Source organism: Crinia signifera, chromosome 2 (assembly GCF_055691185.1).
Source record: "Crinia signifera chromosome 2, ASM5569118v1, whole genome shotgun sequence".
Classification (NCBI taxonomy): Eukaryota; Metazoa; Chordata; class Amphibia; order Anura; family Myobatrachidae; genus Crinia; species Crinia signifera.
The window spans coordinates 81,537,368-81,559,673 of record NC_139218.1 but is presented as its reverse complement, the minus strand read 5'-3'; the positions used below and the strand labels follow the sequence as shown (position 1 = coordinate 81,559,673).

Sequence of the window (22,306 nt, the reverse complement as noted above, 5' to 3'; positions counted from 1 at the left end):
CGCAAGCCTCCTGAGGAAGGTCCCGGCCAGATTGTAGGGAAATTGCATACAACCAATTGCTGAGAGAGTTCTCACTAGTGGATGGAGGCCTTTACTGCTATATAAAACAGCATTAAATGCAGTGACAGAGCTGGGGCTTGCTTTATCTAAACCCAAATACTGCCACAACCTGCAGGGACTATTCTATTTTCTTACTGTCGAATCAATGCTTGTTGACCATTCTCTTGTCGACCTAATTAACCATACCCTTTTCACTGACCGGAAGATGATGCAATTACCTGATTGAGAGCTATGCATCACGATAAAAAAGGATGGTACTTGTTTCCTAGAACAGCCACACCGATGTTGATCGGGTCGATCGCATCGCATGCGATGCGACCGACGCGATGGTCCCGATTTTTACATTGATTGAAATGTGAATAGGGTCCCTGGGACCCTATTTTACATTGTATTCAATGTAAAAGTCTCCCCAGACCCCAATTTTAACCCCCTCAACGGCACCCCACGATTAACGGCAACCCAAAGCGTGGCGAGCGTAGCGTGCCCGCGAGGGGCGGCGGTACGCATCCTCTGACATTTCATACCCCTACTATCCACGTCGGCGTGGAGTTGAGAATATAAAGTGTGGCGAGCGCAGCGAGCCCGAAGCATGGCGAGCACCGCGAGCCCCTCGCCTCGCTGCGCTCGCCACACTTAATATTGTCATATTGGATAGTAGGAGTATGAAAAGGTCGGAGGACGCGTACCGCCGCCCCTCGCGGGCTCGCTACGCTCGACACGCTTCGGGTTGGCGTCAATCGTAGGGTGACGTTCACAATGGGGGGGGGGCATATACAATGCGAAATTGGCCCATTTCGCATTTTTTTCCTGATTACAATGTTAAAAATATTTTAACATTGAACCCTATGGCAAAATCGGGTGCATCGCGTGCCATGTTAATGCACCGACCGACGCGATGGACCCAATTTCGCCTTTGCCGGCAAAATGGACCTGATTTCACAGGAAATCGGGTCCATCGGGGGTAATCGTGTACCTTAAGTTAAGGTACACGATTACCCCCGATTGTGGCCATTCTAGGAAACAAGTACCAAAAGGATTAGAGCTCTCATTGAAAAAATAAAAAAAAAAATACATATTTCAGATCTACAGTAACTTAATAAGGAACTTTTGTTGCCAGTATCACACAAACAACCAATCAGATGTAAATTCTTTTTTTTTAATGATATTTTGATAATTTAACCTTTGGGTGCCAAGGGAATTTGTCAAAACAGGTGTGAATTGCCACACAAACCTTTTTAATCTTCATAATGACATGTTTACATTACATTGGAAATATATGGGGGTTTTTAATCCCGGGTCATGACTGTTGGTACATCCCGACAGCCATGACCCTGGCCCATTTTCGTTTTGCTCGACCGCAAATTGCCAGGCAGAAATCAATGTGCTGCCTGTCGATCGCCAAAAAGGGGGGGGGGGGGGGGTGTCCACATAAACGGCTGTGAATTGTCAAGATCTGGCTGTAAAAGGGCCAATTCACGGCCGTTCTTGGCAAAATGGGCGCGACAGCTTTAAAAGTCAGGCCCATTCTGTCGATCTGCCTCTTCAATGCTGGATTGAATACCCACCCACCCACTCCCCCATAATCTTTTTTACACTTATTTTATTTGAATTAGTCGGCAACAATTTCACAAAATGGGCCAACTCATTTATAGCAGTGGGAGTAGTTATTGATTAAACAGAACTTGTGAGACATGTAAAATTAAACAAGCACAAAATTAAAAAGGTAGGCCAGTGGTTCCCAAACTGTATGCCGTGGCTCCCTGGGGTGCCTTGGGACACTAGCAGGGGTACCTCGGGTTGGTGGTCCAGGACCAACTCAAATTATTTATGATCAAATATTTATAGACAAAACCAGTGCTGGTGGCTGCCAATCATAAAATGTGTACAATAAGAAGCAAATCATGCACTTTAACACATAACTGAACCTAAGGATCACATATAAACACAATCTACTTAATTTTATATAGATTTTTTTGGGCCTAGGTGTGCCTTGGAAAAAATCTGATACAGGTTGAGTATCCCATATCCGAATTATTCCGAAAACCATACATTCCAGAAAGTGGAAAAATTTTTTTTTTTTTTTAAAAAGTTTTGCTAAAAACTCACTGGGGACATATGTAAGAGCACTACTGAGGACATGATATGTAACTGGCACTATATATTTACAAGAAAATGATTGCTTGGCATTCAAATTCAGTGTCTGAGAAAGTACACAAATTTTGTTTCATGTTTTGAAACCTTGTTTTTTTTAATAAATAAAATATATTTGTGTGTATTTTATGTGGTAATAAAATATATGTGTTTATTTTATGTGTTTATACAGCATAAATGCAAGATACTTCAAAATACATCATTGAAATATTAAAATATTCCAAAATACGGAATAATCCGTTATCCAAAATTCTCCTGGTCCCGAGCTTTTTGGATATGGGATACTCAACCTGTACTCGAGGGTGCAGTGATTCGAAAAAGATTGGGAACCCCCTGAGGTAGGCATTGAATTTACTATTTTTAATTTACACACTACAGAGGAGTAGAGAACCACAGTGAAACAGTTCCATATGACTGACATGTTTGTCTCTGTTTGAACAACTTCTCAAAATTCATGTGTATACATTCTGTCTAAAGATAAACATGTTCAAATAAAGGCACAATATATTATAAGACTGAATCAAAACACATGCCACAGTATTGCAAACAAGTGAAAAAAAAAACAGGTTAAACCTCATTGTAGTACATTCATCTCCATGGTGCGCATCTATCACATACATGTTATTATCGCTCTAGATCTCTTCACACATATTCCTAATTTAATGTAAAGTAAAGCAAACAAAAAAACCTCAATAATGAATTCATAAAGATACCAGGTGATGCTGTCAGATTATCCTCTGATAATTCAGTCCAATGTGTGGACCTTTATCAAGGAGATACTGTACATACAGTAGTAAAGTGCCAGCCAATCAATGCACTTGGAAAAAGCACAAATATTCTTCACTTATTGCTGCTGGAACTTAGAATATAGCCCAATATAGGGCTATAGAGTACTTGAGCTGTACCATGCTCAGTAGTTTGCATGGGTTTGGCCCCTTTATGTGGTTAGTCAGGTGGCTTTAGATGTGGAAATGCTGCACTTACGACCAATGACAAACATTTGAATACCGCTCATAACTTTAGTCAAAAGCTACAGGCATGAAAAAACTATTTAATTCTCCCTTAGAATCAAATTACAACTTAAACAGCCCGGTTTAGTATGAATTTCTTTCATGCTTCCACTTTTTAGAATGAAACATTTCATGCAACCTGATTTTTCCCTACAGTAATCCAGCAAGTCAAGGAATATTGCAGACCAAATAGGTAGACTGATGACACAGAGGCCACGTGCTGTTATTTTCCATTTAATAATATTGAATCAAAACAGAGTACTGGGTCTGCCAGCAAAGGGAGAAATCGTGACGTTTCTAGGCATGAGATGTTAGACGTGTCTATGTGAAGGTCCTTGCGTGCCTCTTCTGTTTAGAATTCCAAATCTCAAAGATAACAGAACATTTTGGCAAAATGCCTGGCACTGGAATCTTCCCCGGGGCATTCTCTACAGAATGTGCCATTTCCCTGCTCACAGTGCTACAGGTACTAACATTGCGATACACAGTACATTACAGTAATTACACAAAAAAATGATATTTTACTAGATGGCTTAATACACTTTTAAATATGCAATTGTAAGTAATGTTCAAGAGATTTATGACTATTCACAAACACATGAACGTCGATCATTGGTTAGCACTAATGTAATGTAGGGTACACACCAGAACGATCATTATCGGGACACGATCGTCCGATGTTCGCACGATCTGTATGGAGCGCACCATCTGCTCATGATCTGTACCCAGCAGAAGGGATCTTTGACAAATCCTGACTATAAAAGGCAGGATCTCCAAAACGACCAGTAGGGACGCGAATTGGATCGGAATCAGATTGAAATGCCCAATTTACTTTCAACTGTTCAAGATTGTATCGAAATTCTGGGAATCAAGGCCCCATCCTTTTGGGGTGTACCCAGCATAAGAAGGATACACAATAACTTCCAGCATGTACAACATCCTAATCGTTTAGATGTAGGTACACACAAAGCTGCCTCCATTACATGTTTATTAGTTATTTTTAATTCAATCAGATTTTTTAACTGTATTTTGAACGCAAGGATTGTATTAGAGATGACAACCATATCTACCCAAAAACTTTTATTCCAATAAATCAACATGTTACCTTACATTAAAGAGACGCACAATGAAGCACACTGGTTTAATTTTTGTGAAACATGAGGAAATTAAATATTTGTATTCTGGCAAAATGTCAGTGTGTGTATGTGTGTGTGCGTGTGTTTGAGAAATCTACATTGCAAATAGATTTCATTCAATGCAAGAATGCTAAAATAGCTTGTGTACAGAGATACAAGGAAATGTAAAAATAACATTCAGCAGTGGAAGCCAGAGAAAACATTCGGGAGAAGTGGATATACAGGGAGCCTCCTTATAGGTCTCTTCATTTAACATGTACTGGATGAAAAAACACGAAATGGGGGCTTAGGAAACAAATATAGTAACGTGACATAGGGGCCCATTTATTACGGATCGCATATGCAATGCGATCTGGGTGTTATATTACCACTCAGGATCACATTGTAATAAGCAATCCTATCGAGGGAATGGATCATCCTGCACATGCAGGGACAGGACTCCGAAAGTAGAACGTCCCTGTGATGTGCTCAGCCGGGTCCAGGGGGTCTGCGCATAAGCGGTCAGCGCTGATCCCACGTCGACTGCACTGTCCTACTAGCAGTGTGGTCTGTAGCCCATAGGCTACAATGGGCCAACGCCATCCCAGAATGGAGGTAGCCCAGGACTCGTTGCGATGCTGCCAGATGTTGATACATCTGGCAGCATTGCATCCCCCATTGAAACCTATGGGGGATGCGGCCAGCGGCGAAGCAGGAGGGATCTAAGATTCCATCTGCAGTCCCTCCTGATATGTTCAAGTGATAAGCTGCAAAATATTAAATGATAAATGGGCCCTATAGGGACATACCCTCCGTTACCAGGTATAAGTTATTAAACTCCCAAAAAATGATTGTCAGCACACCGACTGTGTGTGTGTGTGTGTGTTGGAATGCAGCATGGCCACTGCCAGCGGCAAGTGCTCCACCACCAGGTCACATTGTTGCAGATTTTGGGCTGGATACACCCAGCTTCACAGCATATACTCATCACAGAATAGACAATTATTTGACAGTGTACGGCAGTTTTATATTTGATTTTTGTGGGTGATCGGAAGTTTTATCTCAAAGTGCATGGTCAAAAAGGAGGGAACTTGGACTTTTACACTATACTGGTAAGGTTGCAGCTGTTTCCAAAGTAAACTGCTTGGACTCCATAGACACTTACCGGTAAGATTCTATATGATTGTAGTTTAGAGACACACACTTGTGTTATTTCACTGTAAGCATGATTGGCTGTGCCATGGTAATGTCCAGGCTTCATGAGGTATGCATTCCACGATTGTGTTCTCTGGTTTGAGTGTGCACTGCAACGGTTTCTCTGAGGGAAGGAGGTGTAACAGGAGGGGAGGAGCAGACAGCCTGGACCACAAGTGCCACCTTGCAGCACTAGTGACAAGGGTTGCCTATACCTCTCCTAAACTACAACATGATGGGATGATACTTTCCAAAAACAGATTGTAAACATTATTAGGTACTTATGTAGTATCTGGGCTGCCGATTTTTTGATTGTATGCCTTAAGTTAAGGCATACAATCAGATGCGATGCGATGCGATATCGCATCGCATCGCATACGATGCGATGCGATGCCCCGATTTTTCCATAGGATTCAATGTTAAAATGGACTGAGTCCATTTTAACATGGAATTCAATGGGAAAAAGGGGTCCTTTTCATACCCCTACTATCCAAGTGGGCATGGAGTTGGATATAAACCTGTGGCGAGCGTAGCGAGCCACCGAGCCCGAAGCGTGGCGAGCGAAGCGAGCCCCGCGAGGGGACGGTATTCTGTGTCCCCTCGCGGGGCTCGCTTCGCTCGCCACGCTTCGGGCTCGGTGGCTCGCTACGCTCGCCACAGGTTTATATCCAACTCCATGCCCACTTGGATAGTAGGGGTATGAAAAGGACCCCTTTTTCCCATTGAATTCCATGTTAAAATGGACTCAGTCCATTTTAACATTGAATCCTATGGAAAAATCGGGTCCATCGCATCGCATCGCATCGCATCGCATGCGATTTGGTCGGGTGCGATGCGATGCGATGGACCCGATTTCAAAATCGGCAGCCCAGTTACTACATAAGTACCCATTATTATAATAGTCGGAATCCAGAATTGAATCCCCTCCTCAGTCACATTGTTACAATGTCGGAATGTTGCTGCATTTTCAGTCAGCAAAAACAGCCATGGGTTGTCGAGGTCTGTCCGTTTTCAGCAAAACGTATCCGACTGGTTTTAAAGTTGGATGCGCTGTCGAGCTGCGTCTTCAATGCGGTTGGAATAGACCGCATTGTCTCGGCGCCCGCAGCTATTTCAGAAATAGCATCTGGGATTGAATACCCCCTGTATCTTTTTCCCTTTAGAATAGGTTTAGACATCTCTACATTGAGAATATATGAAAAATATTAACTTACATTGGTTTCATTGTCCTCTTCACACATGGATTCTTCCACAAATTGCTGTCCATTCTGTAACAATTACAAAAACAGTGTCAAAAATCAGTTATACCAATAATTTTAAACCCTCACTTTTATTATTCTAAAAGCAAAGAAAGAACCACTATGTGTACATAGCTTAGAACTGCACTACTATTATTGTACCTATGAAATAGTTTTTCTCCTATCACGTGGTTGTTATACAGAACCAGCAAATTGATGTTGCTGAGAGCACACCAGCTACAATCTATTACTGATGCAAACAGGAATCTATCAGCACACCCTCTGTCTGAGAGGCTTGTGGGGAACGAGTGGCTGGAAAGGAATCATTGTAGTGCCATATTGGAGAATACTCGGCTGCCTCCAGGAAAGTTGGCTCTCAATAGACAAAATTAATTTATAACCCAAAATGGTGATATAATCATCTAGCAAAAGGAACACCGGAGAAGAACCACCTTGCCCTAGCTGGCGGCTTAACATAGGTTTGCAAATGCATGTTAACAGAGATCTATGCATTTCTATTATGGTGCAAGTTGTGAAGCCAGGCACACACTAAAACAATTTGAGCGATTTGCCTGATCAAGGGGAAGCAGTGAGGACAAATATTTAAAATCTCTCCTTGGGTACCCACTAAACCGCTAGCGATGCAAGCTACTTGCTATCGACATCCCCCGTGTCCTGTTCATGCAGCTTAATTGGGGGATGTCGCTAGCCATGCTGCTTCCAGTGTATAAACAAGTTATAAGCAGGATATAAACAGACTAGAAACAGACGACCGTAAATACCAAGCAAGCCTTAAGCTCCAGGTTGCAACAAAGCGTGAAAAATATAGAAGGACAAAAAGCTTCTGTAAAGGATAGCCGCGACGACCCGCAATGCTTGCCTTTACAAGGAACCTTTTCTTAAAAAAGAAATTGACAAAAAACATGTTAGACTTCATATAATGAAACAAATTTGCTTATTATTTCTCATTTTACCTATGCCTCCTCCTTGCTAAATAACTTGCCTAGAAAACAGCTCACAGGGAAACTACTCTGGTCAACACAGATGAAATGATTTGGTTTGACTGATAATGTACTTTGTCAATCAAAACGTATTCTATTGCGCTCTGTTAAAATTAGCAGGGAGAGGTACTTTAAAAATAATGCAAAAGAAATATAGACTGTTTATCTAATGTGATGTAGAGATTGTGGGCTTATCCCTTCTGGCTGCACCAGCTCTGAGTATTGTGAATAAGGAAACCAGAAGTAGAAGGTTCCGTCAAGCTGTCCAAGAAAAAAACTTATGGGGCATCCACATGGGGAGATTACAGACACATTTCTAATCGATTTGACTAGATCGCTCATGTGGGGTACACAGCACGACGACCCGCTCACGATGCACATTGTGAGCGGGTCGTCAGTGTTTCTTCAGACTTGCTCACAATGATGCGGGGGGGGGGGGGCACGACCCGCTCACGATGTGCAACGTGAGCGGGTCCGATCCGATGGCGACCCGAACCCGGCTGTATGGTCGTTCTTCAGATCCTACCTGCTGCAGGTAGGATCTAAATAACGACTGACCGACCTGCGGGACCGCGCATCGGATCGGTATCGGTCCACACCAGGACAGAAAAGGGACCAATCACCACACAATCTACATCCAATTGGTCGGAATTGGATCTAGATTGATGGGATCGGACCCCTGTCGTCCTGGTGTGTACCCAGCATTAGAAATGAAGCACCGATCGCTCCATGGCAACGGCAATGCGCAGTCCCACGTGTCGCTATCACCTGAGTAGTTTTCTACTGCATGCAGTATAAATCTAGTCATCAGTGTTTGCTCTATTGAGACCACGGGCAGTGACAGATCGCTCAGCATGCATTGCTGGTGAGCACTGTGTGCTGAGTGACCTGTGCCCACTTAATAGCTCAGCACAAAGCATCTGTTGCCCTGTGTGCACGGGCCATAACAAAGCAGTGTTTGCCTGTCCTTCTGGTGGATGTATGTAGGCAATATGGGTAAAACACAATCTTTAGACAAATTTGAACCCTCCTCTACAACATACAGATTATAGGAAAGCAACAATACCACCAATTTGTCAACTTTGTTTGTGTACCATTCACTGCAGATGTGAATGCATAAACATAATCTTCAACTTAAACAGGGGTTACCCTATTAGCTCCAAAGTGTCTTTGCTAACAAAAAATTAAGCGCAATATATGATCAATGGTCATTATCGGTTATTCAATTATCCTTGAGGGCAAAAAAAGATCATATTTTGGTCAATAAGACACCGGATAAGTTCCCAGACCCATGTTTTATTGCAAATATGCAGGGTATGCTTTGGGCACTTCATGCAGCGGATGCATAATCGTCTTTAAGTGCCGGCATCGGGGCCAATAATATAGCCCCCCGCAAACCTGTTCGCAGCAATAAAATAAAGCTGTGAATAGCATATACAATATAAAACTAAGAAAATGGGAGTAAAATCTAAAAAAAAAAAAAAAATCGAATATGATCACATTTTGATCAGTCAACTTGACCATGGCAAGTATTAGACAATAATTAAAGCTTTTGCACATAAATATGGAATAGGAAATGAATAAAGGAATGCAATAAAATATTATGATTTAATAGGAAAGGATAACTATACCTTTCAAAGCAAAATAAGTGTTTCGGGGAAACTACCGGTAGAAAGGTATATACATTTTTGTTTATACTGCCGTCCTTTTGCATTTACTACATGATCATGAAATAATTTCTCTGACTTTTGAAGACTCCTCTGTTGGTTCACTTGTTCTCTTCTGATAAACTGGCTGGATTGTTACAACATACTGCTGGCTCCCACTCTCTTGGATACATATTGACTACAGCTGCCGCAAACCATTTCCCATCATGTAGTTAGACATTGTTTTCATGTCACGTCATGTTATGCACAGTCTTCTCACCAAATGAGCTAAGTCTGTTATACAGCATTGCTGTTTTAACTAGTCAAGAAGCCAGGGCATCAAGTCCTTTGTCCTTAAATCGCGAAATCTTCAACATTTCAGGTGTAAAAGGTGCCCACACACACACCGATCCCGGCGTGCGTTGTGGGCTTAACTAGCACACAGAGCATCGCATTGTATGCCTTGTGCATACGATGTGCATGCGATGCAATGCTATGCTAGAAAAAGCTAGTACAAAAAGTATGTGCAGCACATACTTTTTGTATTGTGCGATGAGGTGCCGTGGGAGCGCGCACCCCATCGTACAGCATCGCACCGCCGGGATCGGTGAGTGTGTGGGCACCTTAACATGGAAAATATCTACTCTATTTAGGGCTAACCAATTTGGAGTTGAGCAGGAGATCATCTTTATTTTGCAATATTCCACATCCTTCAAATAATTCCAAGACTGCATAAGGTTGCATAGCTAAAATGAATGCCTACTGTGGGACAGATTCAATCAGATGTGGTCATTAACAGTGGGTTAATTGGATCGGCCAGGGTTATTTAATTACAGCCATCAGGCAACACATCACAGATTTCTGTTCGACTGAGGGAGGTTTGAACCCAAATCACTGGTGCAGTAAATGCCCTTATTGCGGGTGCTGAAAATGCATTAACCTACAGATCTAGGTACTTATACCAGAACCTATGGGTTAATAGGCGTTAGGTGCAATTTTACCAAAGTTGTAATCAAATAGCTATGGGTTTATAAGTCCGAGGCTACCACCATTTTTCCCATGCAATAAATGAAAAGTTAAATTAATCTGGCTTTAAGAGGCTTATTGCATAAAAGACCAGAACCTGTTATATTCAGAACAAAAACAAATGTATATGTCCATAAAATCAGAGGGTTACATTTAAAATATATAAGGTCAATTAAAACAAATCCCACACATTTTACACTGCCTAGTATAAACACAACAGCAGGACAAGTCTCTTTTTGATGGTTATGTATAAACAGGAAACCGCTAGCAGGACAAAAAGAAATCCAAAGCGAGGACAACACTTAAAATATTATTTCCATGTACTGGATGTACCGGGACTTGTTAGGCAATTTTCCTGATCTAACATTTTGGTAGAGACCAGGACAATAGTGTGGAAGAAATGAAATCAGCAGAGAAAATCTACTGTGCTGCAGGGAATGTCCATGAAAAAACCTGTATATAATACAATCTTTACAATAAAACAAACATAAAATTAGGAAAAGTTGGACTTTAATTGCACACACTAGCCTAAAATATCTACCTTTGAAATATTTCACTTTTTTGCCACATCATGGAATAAAACTGGATTACTCATGATTGTTATTCAGGAAAATAGAGATGCAAAGCTTATTCTCTATAAGTTAAAATGGGGCAAATGTATTATTGCACCCCTAACATTTTTAAAGTTACGGGTGCCGCTACTCCTGCTTGACGTGCCCAGCGATAACAGCTCTCCTTGGGCTTTATTCTAGTTCACTCTTTCTGACAAAATCCTTCTTAGATGGACAAAACCATATGCACTGCAGGGGGGCAGATGTAAAATGTGCAGAGAGAATTCGCTTTGGGTGAGTTATATGTTTCTGTGCAGGGTAAATACTGACTGCTTTATTTTTATACTGCAATATAGATCTCACTTTGAAGTAAAACCCCACCCAAATCTAATTATCTCTGCACAAGTTACATCTGCCCCACCTGCAGTGCACATGGTTTTGTCCATCTAAGAAGGAATTTGTCAGAAAGAGTGAACTAGAATAACCCCCCTTATCGGCTCCCAGGCAGCCCTGCACATGCGCATATATTCTCTCCCCCCAGCCAGCTGTAATGGGCATGTGCAATATCTCGCTAAAACCACATGATCTCCAGCGCAGCCCAGAGCCAGAAGCAGGGCTAGCGTTGTCCCTGCAGTGGGGGATAGGACAATGCTAGCCCTGAGCTGGCAAAAGCGGCTGGGACACTTTAATGCCTGGGCGGCTATTAATACATTGCCCCAGCCGCTAAACACTGGGGGGGGGGGGATTGCAGGAGACAGCCCCGCCGAGCGTTACTCACCAGCCCCCCCCCCCCCCCCCCCATTAACCAGCTTTAAGTGCAGAAAAAGCACTCAACGCTGGTTCATACATCTGCCCCAATGCAACAATCTTAGCTGCCACCCACAAACCACAATACACAACATGTTTTAGTGTTCATTCTAGCACCCTGCAACATTCAAAACCCGTGCAGTTCCTCTTTTCTGCCTGGGGTGTCGCCATCTGCTGCGGTGTCTCTATCACATTCTGCCCTATACATTAATACAGACCAGAATGTACTTAAAACACCAAAGCAGACAGCGACACCCCAGGCAGGAAATGGGATGAAAGTTGCAGGGTACTAGAACACACATTTTTCAAGACTACATGGCTTATAAATTGCCCAGCACAGAATCTGTTCTCTTAGCAAGATAATCATGTATAGACTGTTAAAAGTTAACACAATTTAGGTTTGTAAAGCATTGTCAATCCGCATGTTTAATAAAAAGGTACTTATGCGGCTTTGCAAAAAAAAAAAAAAAAACATGAGCACCACCCTCTTACAGCCAATGGGGAAAAAAAGCTGAATGAAATGAAATGCACAAAAGTAGCAACTAATAATGTGACATGGTATGGAGTCTCTTTCCATTATGGGCTAAATCAGGGCTGGGCAACACCGGCCCTCCAGTTGTTGATGAACTACACATCCCAGCATGCCTTGCATCAGTTTCAGCATGGCCACATAGCAAAACTAATGCAAAGCATCCTGGGATGTGTAGTTCATCAACATCTGGAGGGCCGGTGTTGCCCAGCCCTGGGCTAAATGATATCCATTCTGGTAATTTATCACAGCTGCTTGAACCAGATAGACAGGTTCCAATCTGTGACTAGGGGGTGCAAAACGGAGCAATTCAATTGTTGCTCCATTCAAGTTAAGGAATAGACGTAGGAGATATTTCACTTTGCAGCCTGTTAAGGTGGCAAGAAGAAATGTGCGAAAAGTCCATGGCTTGGGGGTTGTACATATATATCATTGGGTTGCATCAAATGTAATTTTTTTTAAATGTCATCAAAAACATCCAGGCCCTGTAAATCTAGTAATGATTAAACTAAAGGATTTTGTGTTACACTAATGCTGCTTTCAAACTGCAAAAACTAATTAGACACGGCATTTAAAACAGCTCAAAACAGGTTTTATGAACCTTTCAGACCGCACATATTACCTGGTCTTATACCTGGTCTTATACCGGGTCTAAGCAGGTTTTGTGGCAGGCATCTCCAAACAACCCCCCCACCACTACCACCACCTGGGCAAGGCAGGGAAGGGATCCGGGCAACAGGGTACTACTAGTTCCCATCTGCCGCAGGGACCCCGACGCTGATCTCACATACGCCGCAGGGACCCCCTGCCCGCCAGCGCTGCCGACCTGACCCTGCTGCTCGGGTCCCTTCCCTGCCTAGGTGTGTGTGGGGATTTATAGAATGCCTCAGTGGGGTGCGAATGCACCAAAAGCATTTTTTTTTTTTATAAAGGACAAGGAAGGAACCTCATGAAGTATTTGTCCAACACTATCTTCATGGACATCATCATTTGATATATAAAATGATGATGTCAGTCTCAACTTGTACATTAGGCACTTCAGGACCGTTCCTTGGGGATTTCCCAACTACTATTGAGACACTGTTCCCCTGTTTTCCAATTATGAAAACAAAACTAATGGATGGCAAAAGGGAAGATAGCTGTTACTATATACTGATACTATTCATGGTTGTAAGTATTGATACTACAGGTTGAGTATCCCGTATCCAAAATGCTCGGGACCAGGAGAATTTTGGATAACGGATTATTCCGTATTTCGGAATATTTTAATATTTCAATGATGTATTTTGAAGTATCTTGCATTTATGCTGTATAAACACATAATATACACACAAATATATTTTATTACCACATAAAATACACAAACATATTTTAATTGTTCAAAAAACAAGGTTTCAAAACGTGAAACAAAATGTGTGTACTCTCTCAGCACTGAATTTGAATGCCAAGCAATCATTGTCTTGCACATATATAGTGCCAGTTACATATCATGTCCCCAGTGATGCTGTTACATATGTCCCCAGTGAGTTTTTAGTAAAAAAAAAAAATTTTTTCACTTTCTGGAATGTCCGTATTTCGGAATAATTCGGATAACGGATATTCGGATACGGGATACTCGACCTGTACTTGATACCAGTGTGAATACAGGTAACAGAAAATGAAAGTTGAAATTCCTATCTTTGTTCATGCTAGGAGAAAGAAAAACAACTTCTGGTAGATTTAATAAAGCTTCTAAAAAAAGAAAAGCAATGCTGTACCTCCATAGCAATCAGTCAGATTCTAGGGGTAAGATTTAATAGGATGAGAGATTCAGAAAGTGAGAGATTTGGGAAGAAATCTCCAGTTTTTTTAAAGCAGCAATCATTTACACTGCAAAATCAAACTAGTTTTGCAGTGTAAATGATTGCCGCTTCAAAAAAACTGGAGATTTCTTCCCAAATCTCTCACTTTCTGAATCTCTCATCCTATTAAATCTCAACCCATCTCATATTCCTCTTTTGTATACTAGAAAAATGTTACAGAAGCAGTTTGGTTACTACAGGCAAAGCTTGAGTAAATTTAACCCCTTGTACACTTCGCTCATGGGCTAAGTGCTCGTAAGCTCTTCAATTGATTTGTAAGACAGACACTTTATCCCATAGTAATGCTTAGGATTAGCTGCATTGAGCTGCAGCTCCCAGGCCAAGTTCTGGGTACGACACAACTATCAGGTTGTGACTAGCACTAAATCACGGCATTACACGGATTTCTACTTGCAAATAAGCGCAATCTCAGTGCTATACGTGGGAAGTAACTGAATTGTCCCTGGGCACTTTCATCCTGAACAATCCTGTTTTATTTGGGAGTGACAAGCACAGCAATAATGGATGGCCAAAACTATTGAATTGATCCGTCGGATGCCTATAAATTGCAGAAGCACACAAAACAACTGAATTTCATTTCTTAATGACTAAATAAGTTTTCTCCCTCGGATAGCAGGGGACACTGCAGTCATCACGTGTGGGATAGTATGGTGTACTGGATCAGTCGGCACTTTAAGAAAATTTAAGTGTGGCTGGCTCCTCCCCCCTCTATCCCCACCCAGACCTCAGTCTTAAAAAAGTGCCCGGAGGAGTCGGTCTCCTGGGCAAGGGTCTCCTAAGGGAGATTAGGTTTTTATTTCTTTTTTTTTTTATTAAACTTTATGTTAGTGGCAGGCAGACAGGACGGTCTGCCTGTGAAAAGGAACCCTGGAGAGGTACAGTCGACGCTGCACGCAGTGTTCCTCTGTTACCAAAAGACCACCAGAGCACCCGCTCTGGGGACCCGCCGCAGCTGCACGCAGCGAGCGTTCCGGGTCCAAGGTCATGCCCCCTTCTCCAGGAACACAGAAGAGGGGGACCAGCCAGAAGTGAGCGCACTGGCTGGGGAGAGAGTGTCAGCGTCCGCAGCCATTTTAGGTCGCGCTCAGCGCTGACACGGCTGCGATGGTATCTCCCGCCCACAGATCGGCGCGGGAAGCGTCTGCATCAAGGAGGCGGAGCTGACAGGCGTCTCTCTCTGCAGCGGCCGCCATTGCCGGAACGCAGCTTCTCTCCACTGCTCCCGCAGTCAGACACCTACAGCCCCGGTTTACCGGCTCCTGTGCTGTCACAGCGCTTCCCCTGGGACCTCGACTGTACCGTGAGTCATCAGGGGTTATCCCCAGACACTATAGACATCGGGGGGCAGGATTGGCTCCTCTCTCCCTGTTAGCACTCAGGCCTCAGGGCTTCTCACTGTGTCTAGTGGTGCTAGAAATCACTTGTGTCTGTGTAAGGGTGTGCGTGTGAGGTGCTTAGTTCCTTGGTCAGTATGGCAGGAAGGGCTACATCAAAAGCAGCACAAAAGGTGTACTCCTGTAAGGAGTGCAAGGAGCAGTATACTCCACATATCAAAGGGGTTTCCCTGTGCGGCCCATGCTACACTAGGATTCAGTCCTCTGCAAGAGTGCAGGTTGCTGTTACTCCCAGGTCCCCTGGGTCACAGCAAAACACCCCATGTCCAGGGGATGTCTTACAGACCCTTCTCTCCAGCTTTACTGCGGAGATGGAAGCTTCCAGAAAAGACAGGGAAGTTTTTCACTCCCATCTGTCTCAGTTAACTACTTCTGAGCCTCTATGGGCTTCATCCCTTATTCAGTCTGTGGACTCCCTAAAGCAGTCTGTGTCGGCTTACTCCCAGACCAGGCCTTCCACACCCCCGGTGAAGAGAAGGGCGGTTCAGGCCATAGTCCTGGCAGATGACCCAGATGATTGTATCCCATTGGAAGAGGGGGAATTTCCTCCTGATCCAGATCAGGATCCCGCAGGGGATGATCTCCCAGAGGATGAGGTCCAGGGAGTGGAAGGTCTAATCAGGGAAATCCGTGATACTTTCCACATTGCTGACACATCCGCACCTCCTCAGGTGTCCATTTTTGGAAGAATCCAAAAGCAGCCCCTAACTTTCCCGGACTCAGATGAGTTAGACAACCCTCTTTTAAAAGTCTGGAAGTCTCCGGACAAAAAGTTTCAAATGTCAAAGAGATTGAGGGTCCTTTACCCCTTCTCTGATGCATCCAGAGAAAAATGGGAGACTCCTCCCACCCCAGATTTGTCCCTTTCACGCTTATCTAAGAAAACCACACTCCCTATCCCGGGAGCAGTGTCCCTGAAGGAATCTCAGGACAGACGTTTGGATAGCTCTCTCAAAAACATTTATACTAATGTAGGAGTTCTGTTGCGCCCTGCTCTGGCATCTGCGTGGGTTGCAAGAGCAATGGAAAAATGGGCCTCAGATCTGGTCACTGGTTTAGAACAGAATACTCCCAGAGATGAACTTATTGCTTTGGCAGAATGCATCAGGGATGCGTCCTCCTACATAGGGGAGGCTGCTTCTGATATTTCCATCCTAGGAGCAAAGGCTTCAGCTTCTGCGGTGGTGGCCAGACGTTCAGTCTGGCTGCGCTCTTGGCAAGCTGAACCAGAAATCAAAAAGGCCGTGGAGGCTCTTCCCTTCGGGGGCGACATGCTTTTTGGGCCTGATCTAGACAGGCTAATCTCCCAAGCAACAGGGGGGAAGTCTGCATTTCTTCCCTCATCTGCTCCGCCTCCAAAAAGGCAGTTTGTGTCACCTACTTTTCGCTCCTTTCGAGGGAACGCAGGCTTTAGAGGTAGGTCCAGAGGAGGTTTCCCTTCCTACAGAGGCCGCCGGGGTCGTGGGGCCAGAGCAGCCCAGCCCTCAGCAGCCGCCACTGTTAGAGACACCAAGTCCACTGAGAAGTCAGTGGCATGACGGTCTCCCAGCTCACCTAGGGGATCCCGAGGTGGGCGCCAGGCTGACAGTCTTTGCAGATACCTGGAGGTCCCACTGCAAAGATGCCTGGGCTCTTCAGATTGTGACTCAGGGTTACAAGCTGGAGCTCTCTGCCCCTCCTCCAAACTTGTTTTTCCCAATAGGACTTCCAGCCTCAGAAGAGACAGCTTCAGCCCTGTGTGGGTCAATTCAATCACTCCTCTCTTCAAAGGTGATTGTCCCGGTCCCAGAGCACCAAAAGGGCACCGGGTACTATTCAAGCATCTTAGTAGTACCAAAGCCGGACGGCTCCGTCCGGCCCATTCTCAATTTAAAAAATCTGAACGAATTTGTGTTCTATCACAAGTTCAAAATGGAGTCAATTCGCTCAGTAGTGGCGTCCTTGGAGAAGGGAGAATTTCTTCTCTCCCTGGATATCAAGGACGCCTACCTACACATACCCATCTGGGAACCACATCAGAGGTTCCTCAGGTTCGCCATACAAGACAATCATTACCAGTTCAGGGGACTGCCGTTCGGCCTCTCCTCCGCCCCGAGGGTATTTACCAAGGTACTGTCTTGTATGATAACGGCGCTTCGTCTAAAAGGGGTTATCATCATACCCTATTTAGACGACCTTCTTTTAAAGTCTCCTTCTCCAGAAAAGTTGGCAGCAGACGCACTCCTAACCTGCAATTTTCTGGTCCAAAACGGATGGATAATGAACTACAAGAAGTCACAACTAAATCCATCTCAGAGACTTCAGTTCTTGGGCCTGATCTTGGACACAGTTCAGGAAAGGGTATTCCTTCCGTTGGACAAGATCAGGACTCTGCAACTAAGAGTACGTCAGATTCTGCAACTACGCACAGTCTCTGCACACTTCTGTACCCGCCTGTTGGGACTGATGGTGGCCTCATTCGAGGCCCTCCCATACGGGCGTTTCCACTCCCGAACCTTTCAGGAAAATCTGTTATCCCAGTGGTCGGGATCACACCTGCAGATCCACAGGAGAATCTCTCTGTCACAGAAAACTCGAGCATCACTTCAATGGTGGCTCCATACTCCACATCTGCTGCAAGGCCGCAGCTTCAAGACGTGCACGTGGACAATGGTGACAACAGACGCCAGCCTCCGAGGCTGGGGGGCTGTAACGCTAAACCACAGGTTCCAGGGAAGATGGTCATCGCAGGAGGCAAAACTTCCCATAAATATTCTGGAATTACGGGCCATCAGGCTGACCCTAACACAGGGACACGATCTCCTCAGTGGACGCTCCATACGGATCCAGTCCGACAACATGACAGCGGTAGCCTACATAAATCGGCAAGGGGGCACAAAGAGCCGCGCTGCCATGAAGGAGGTTCGACCCATTTTGGAATGGGCAGAGGCTCATGCGACGGACTTCTCGGCAGTTTTCATACCAGGGGTGGAGAACTGGCAGGCGGATTATCTCAGCCGCCAGGATTTCCACCCAGGGGAGTGGGCCCTCCACCCGGAGGTGTTCAATCAGATCGCCCTCAGGTGGGGGACCCCTCAGGTAGACCTGATGGCTTCCAGACTGAACCATCAGCTACCTCTCTATTGTGCCAGGTCACTGGATCCAGCGGCGCTGGCGGTGGACGCATTGTCCATTCCGTGGCAGTACAGGCTAGTCTACATCTTTCCTCCCTTCCCTCTTCTTCCAAGAGTCCTCAAGAAGATAAAGAGGGAAGCCACAACGGTCATATTGGTGGCACCAGACTGGCTGAGAAGGTCGTGGTACTCCGACCTAAAACTACTGCTGATAGACGACCCTTGGCGTCTCCCAATGCGACCAGATCTGCTTCAATAGGGACCATTCGCTTACCAAGGCTTAAAGCATCTACATTTGACGGCCTGGCTGTTGAGGCCGACCTGCTAAAACGAAGGGGAATTCCATCATCTGTAATACCGACCATGCTTAAAGCCAGAAAAGGGGTTACATCGGCCCACTACCATAGGATATGGAAATCCTATGTCAGATGGTGTGAGTCCAAGAACTTTCCCAGAGCGGTCTTTAGTCTATCCAGACTGCTACAGTTCCTACAAGTAGGTTTGAACTCTGGCCTGCGGCTGGGCTCCTTAAAGGTGCAAATTTCTGCACTTTCCATCTTTTTCCACCGCAGATTAGCCCTCATTCCCGAGGTGCAAACCTTTCTAAAAGGGGTGCTTAGGATACAACCCCCTTTTGTTTCTCCAACGGAACCCTGGGAACTACCGCTGGTTTTGAGTTTCCTCAAGTCAGACCTTTTTGAACCCCTTATCTCGGTTGACCAAAAATATCTAACATGGAAGACGGTCATGTTGTTAGCTTTAGCCTCTGCACGTCGGGTGTCAGAGTTGGGGGCGCTATCGTGTCGGGAACCTTTCCTGATCTTTCACAAAGATAGAGCTGAATTGAGGACATGCAAGGATTTTTTGCCGAAAGTGGTGTCGTCCTTTCACGTGAACGAACCTATAGTGATTCCAGTTCTTTCAGGAGAATCAAAATTGCTAGACGTAGTCCGTGCTCTTCGGATTTATCTCAAACGTACAGCTGCTCTGAGAAAATCAGATAATCTTTTCGTCCTGTATGGAGCGGAAAAAAGAGGGTGGCCAGCTTCCAAACAGACGCTGGCCCGTTGGCTGTGCCTAACCATTAAGGAAGCTTATGTGCAGGCTCACAGACAGGTTCCGTCTGGCATTTCTGCGCACTCCACAAGGTCAGTCAGTGCGTCCTGGGCCCTAGCTAGGGGAGTCTCCTTGGCTCAGGTTTGTAGGGCGGCTACCTGGGCAGGTACAAATACATTCGCAAGGTTTTACAAGTTTGACACCTTTGCCTCCTCTGAGGCTTCGTTTGGAAGGGCAGTGTTGCAGGAATCCCAGTGCTCTCCCACCCGGGAGTAGTGCTTGGGTATTATTCCCACACGTGATGACTGCAGTGTCCCCTGCTATCCGAGGGAGAAATAAGGAATTTGGTACTCACCGGTAATTCCCTTTCTCCGAGGTAGCAGGGGACACTGCACACCCTCCCAGCTCTAGTTTTCCTGCCATAAAGATCATACAATTATCCCCTGCTTCAGGGGGGTTGTCATACAGTTAATGAAACTTGCGCTTTGAATGTTTTATTAGAAGTTCTTTTACTTCTTCTGTTCTTTATGTTTCTGAATGTGTCTGTTGATACATATGTCTGTTAAAACAGTTGTTGTGTGTTGGATTCTAATCTCCATATTCGTTATGAATGGATGTGTCCTCCTCCTGTCGGGTGCTTGCCCTATCATCTTCCTCTCGGACACGGTTTTTTAAGACTGAGGTCTGGGTGGGGATAGAGGGGGGAGGAGCCAGCCACACTTAAATTTTCTTAAAGTGCCGACTCCTCCAGTACACCATACTATCCCACACGTGATGACTGCAGTGTCCCCTGCTACCTCGGAGAAAGGGAATTACCGGTGAGTACCAAATTCCTTATTTCTTCACACAGCAGAAGTTCATGCGACTGAATATATGAAGACAAATTCTTGGAAGAACAAACACTATAAGAAACATTTTGCCACAGAAAGGTGCCAAATTCCACAGCCAAATACAGAATGTGGTAAATATGTGGAATAGTTTAGAAAATTTCCCTAACTATGAGTCTTGCAACCATATAGATTGTAAAATTAATTTGGCCATAATAAAATGTAGACTAACAAAAAGGACATGTTTTAGGATTGAAGAAGCAGCACAAGATATTTGTTACCAGTTTATATAGCGCACACATATTCCGCAGCACTTTAGAGAAAATATTCACATCAGTGCCTACCCCAGTGGAGCTTACAATCTGACATTCTAGGGTTAGTTTTGTTGAGAGACAATTAATCTACCAGTATATTTTTGGATTGTGGGAGGAAAATCGGAGTACCCGGAGGAAACCCACGCAAGTACGGGGAGAATATACAAACTCTGCACAGTTAGGGCTATGGTGGGAATTGAACCCAAGATAGATTAACGCTAGGCAAACAGTAGCAGATCAAGAGTATGCAAAAAGCATCAGATACCTTGGCCATGCACAGATATTTTATCACAACACACAGATTTTAGGCTGGACTACACATGGGAGGTACTCTGCAGATGTAGGCTACAATCAGCACACTGTAAACACAAACGGCTCACTTCAATTAGAGGGGAGACAGCAAAAAAAAGTTTTTTTCATGAAACTCGCAGACTTCACATGTATATGCACACCCAAGCAATGTGAGCCCAAGCTTAAAATGCCTAATCACGGTACTCCGAGTGAGGGGGTGCACAAAAAGTAATAAAAAGGTGTCAAATGGCTGATGTACACATTAAAGTGAAAAAGATAAATTGCTTACTATTTAATTTTATTACAAAGGAATTAAACAAAAAAAATGGTACTGGTGTAGTTTCACGGCGCCAGCTACTTCCGGTTTCTACGCTCGGCAAACTATTTAAAATAAAATAGCTCATACCCCCACTATCCATGTTGGCATGGAGTTGATTTAAAATAGCGTGGCGAGCGTAGCGAGCCACCGAGCCCTCAGCGTGGGCGAGCGAAGCTGGCGCCGTGAAACTACACAAGTACCAAAAAAAATTCTAAAAATTTCAGGTGACTAGAAATAACATTTTTTTTAATACTTTTATTCAATTTGGGGTGAACAACAAAATTATACAATAAAAAGATGGAATAAGGTCGGTGGAGAATTCAAGATACATGTATAGAATTACAGGCTGCCAGGTATGAGGCCAGTGTGCCCAGGAGTTAAAGTTACCCATTGGTGGTTAACCATTAATGCCATAAACACATTGATGATGAACAATCAATGTTTTTACCAGGTCTCCCTTACTTTATTACTCAACGGGCCAATTAGACGTGGGGGGCTGGTCTTTGTGGGTCAAGTCAGGGAAGGAACAAGGCTCAAGTGTCCTGGTGCTAGGTATGGAGAAGAAAAAATCACTAGGCTGTTATCAATTCTCCACCATCGATGGTAAAACAATCTGCCATTGGCGGTTTAGGTTTATTTAACACCAATGGTAGATGTCAAGCCCTACTGTGAAAAGGGGCACCAGAGAGGCAGGTAAATATTAGGGATGGGGAAGGAGTGCTGAAGAAGAGGGACTGGGATGAAACAGGTATACACTGCAGCACAGTCTCTGCTGCTGCCTCCCCCACATACAGCTGCTGTC

General features: G+C 44.3%; 1 protein-coding gene across 2 annotated transcripts in view; it reads right to left on the bottom strand.

Annotated features, from left to right (window-relative positions):
- RPS6KA3 (ribosomal protein S6 kinase A3) overlaps nucleotides 1–22,306 on the bottom strand; it is a 123,135-nt gene that overhangs the window by 94,490 nt on the left and 6,339 nt on the right. For both annotated transcript variants that reach the window (XM_083172472.1, XM_083172473.1), the window contains exon 2: nucleotides 6,745–6,798. In XM_083172472.1, the coding sequence (XP_083028598.1) occupies nucleotides 6,745–6,798 (54 nt within the window). The remainder of the gene's footprint in view (nucleotides 1–6,744; nucleotides 6,799–22,306) is intronic.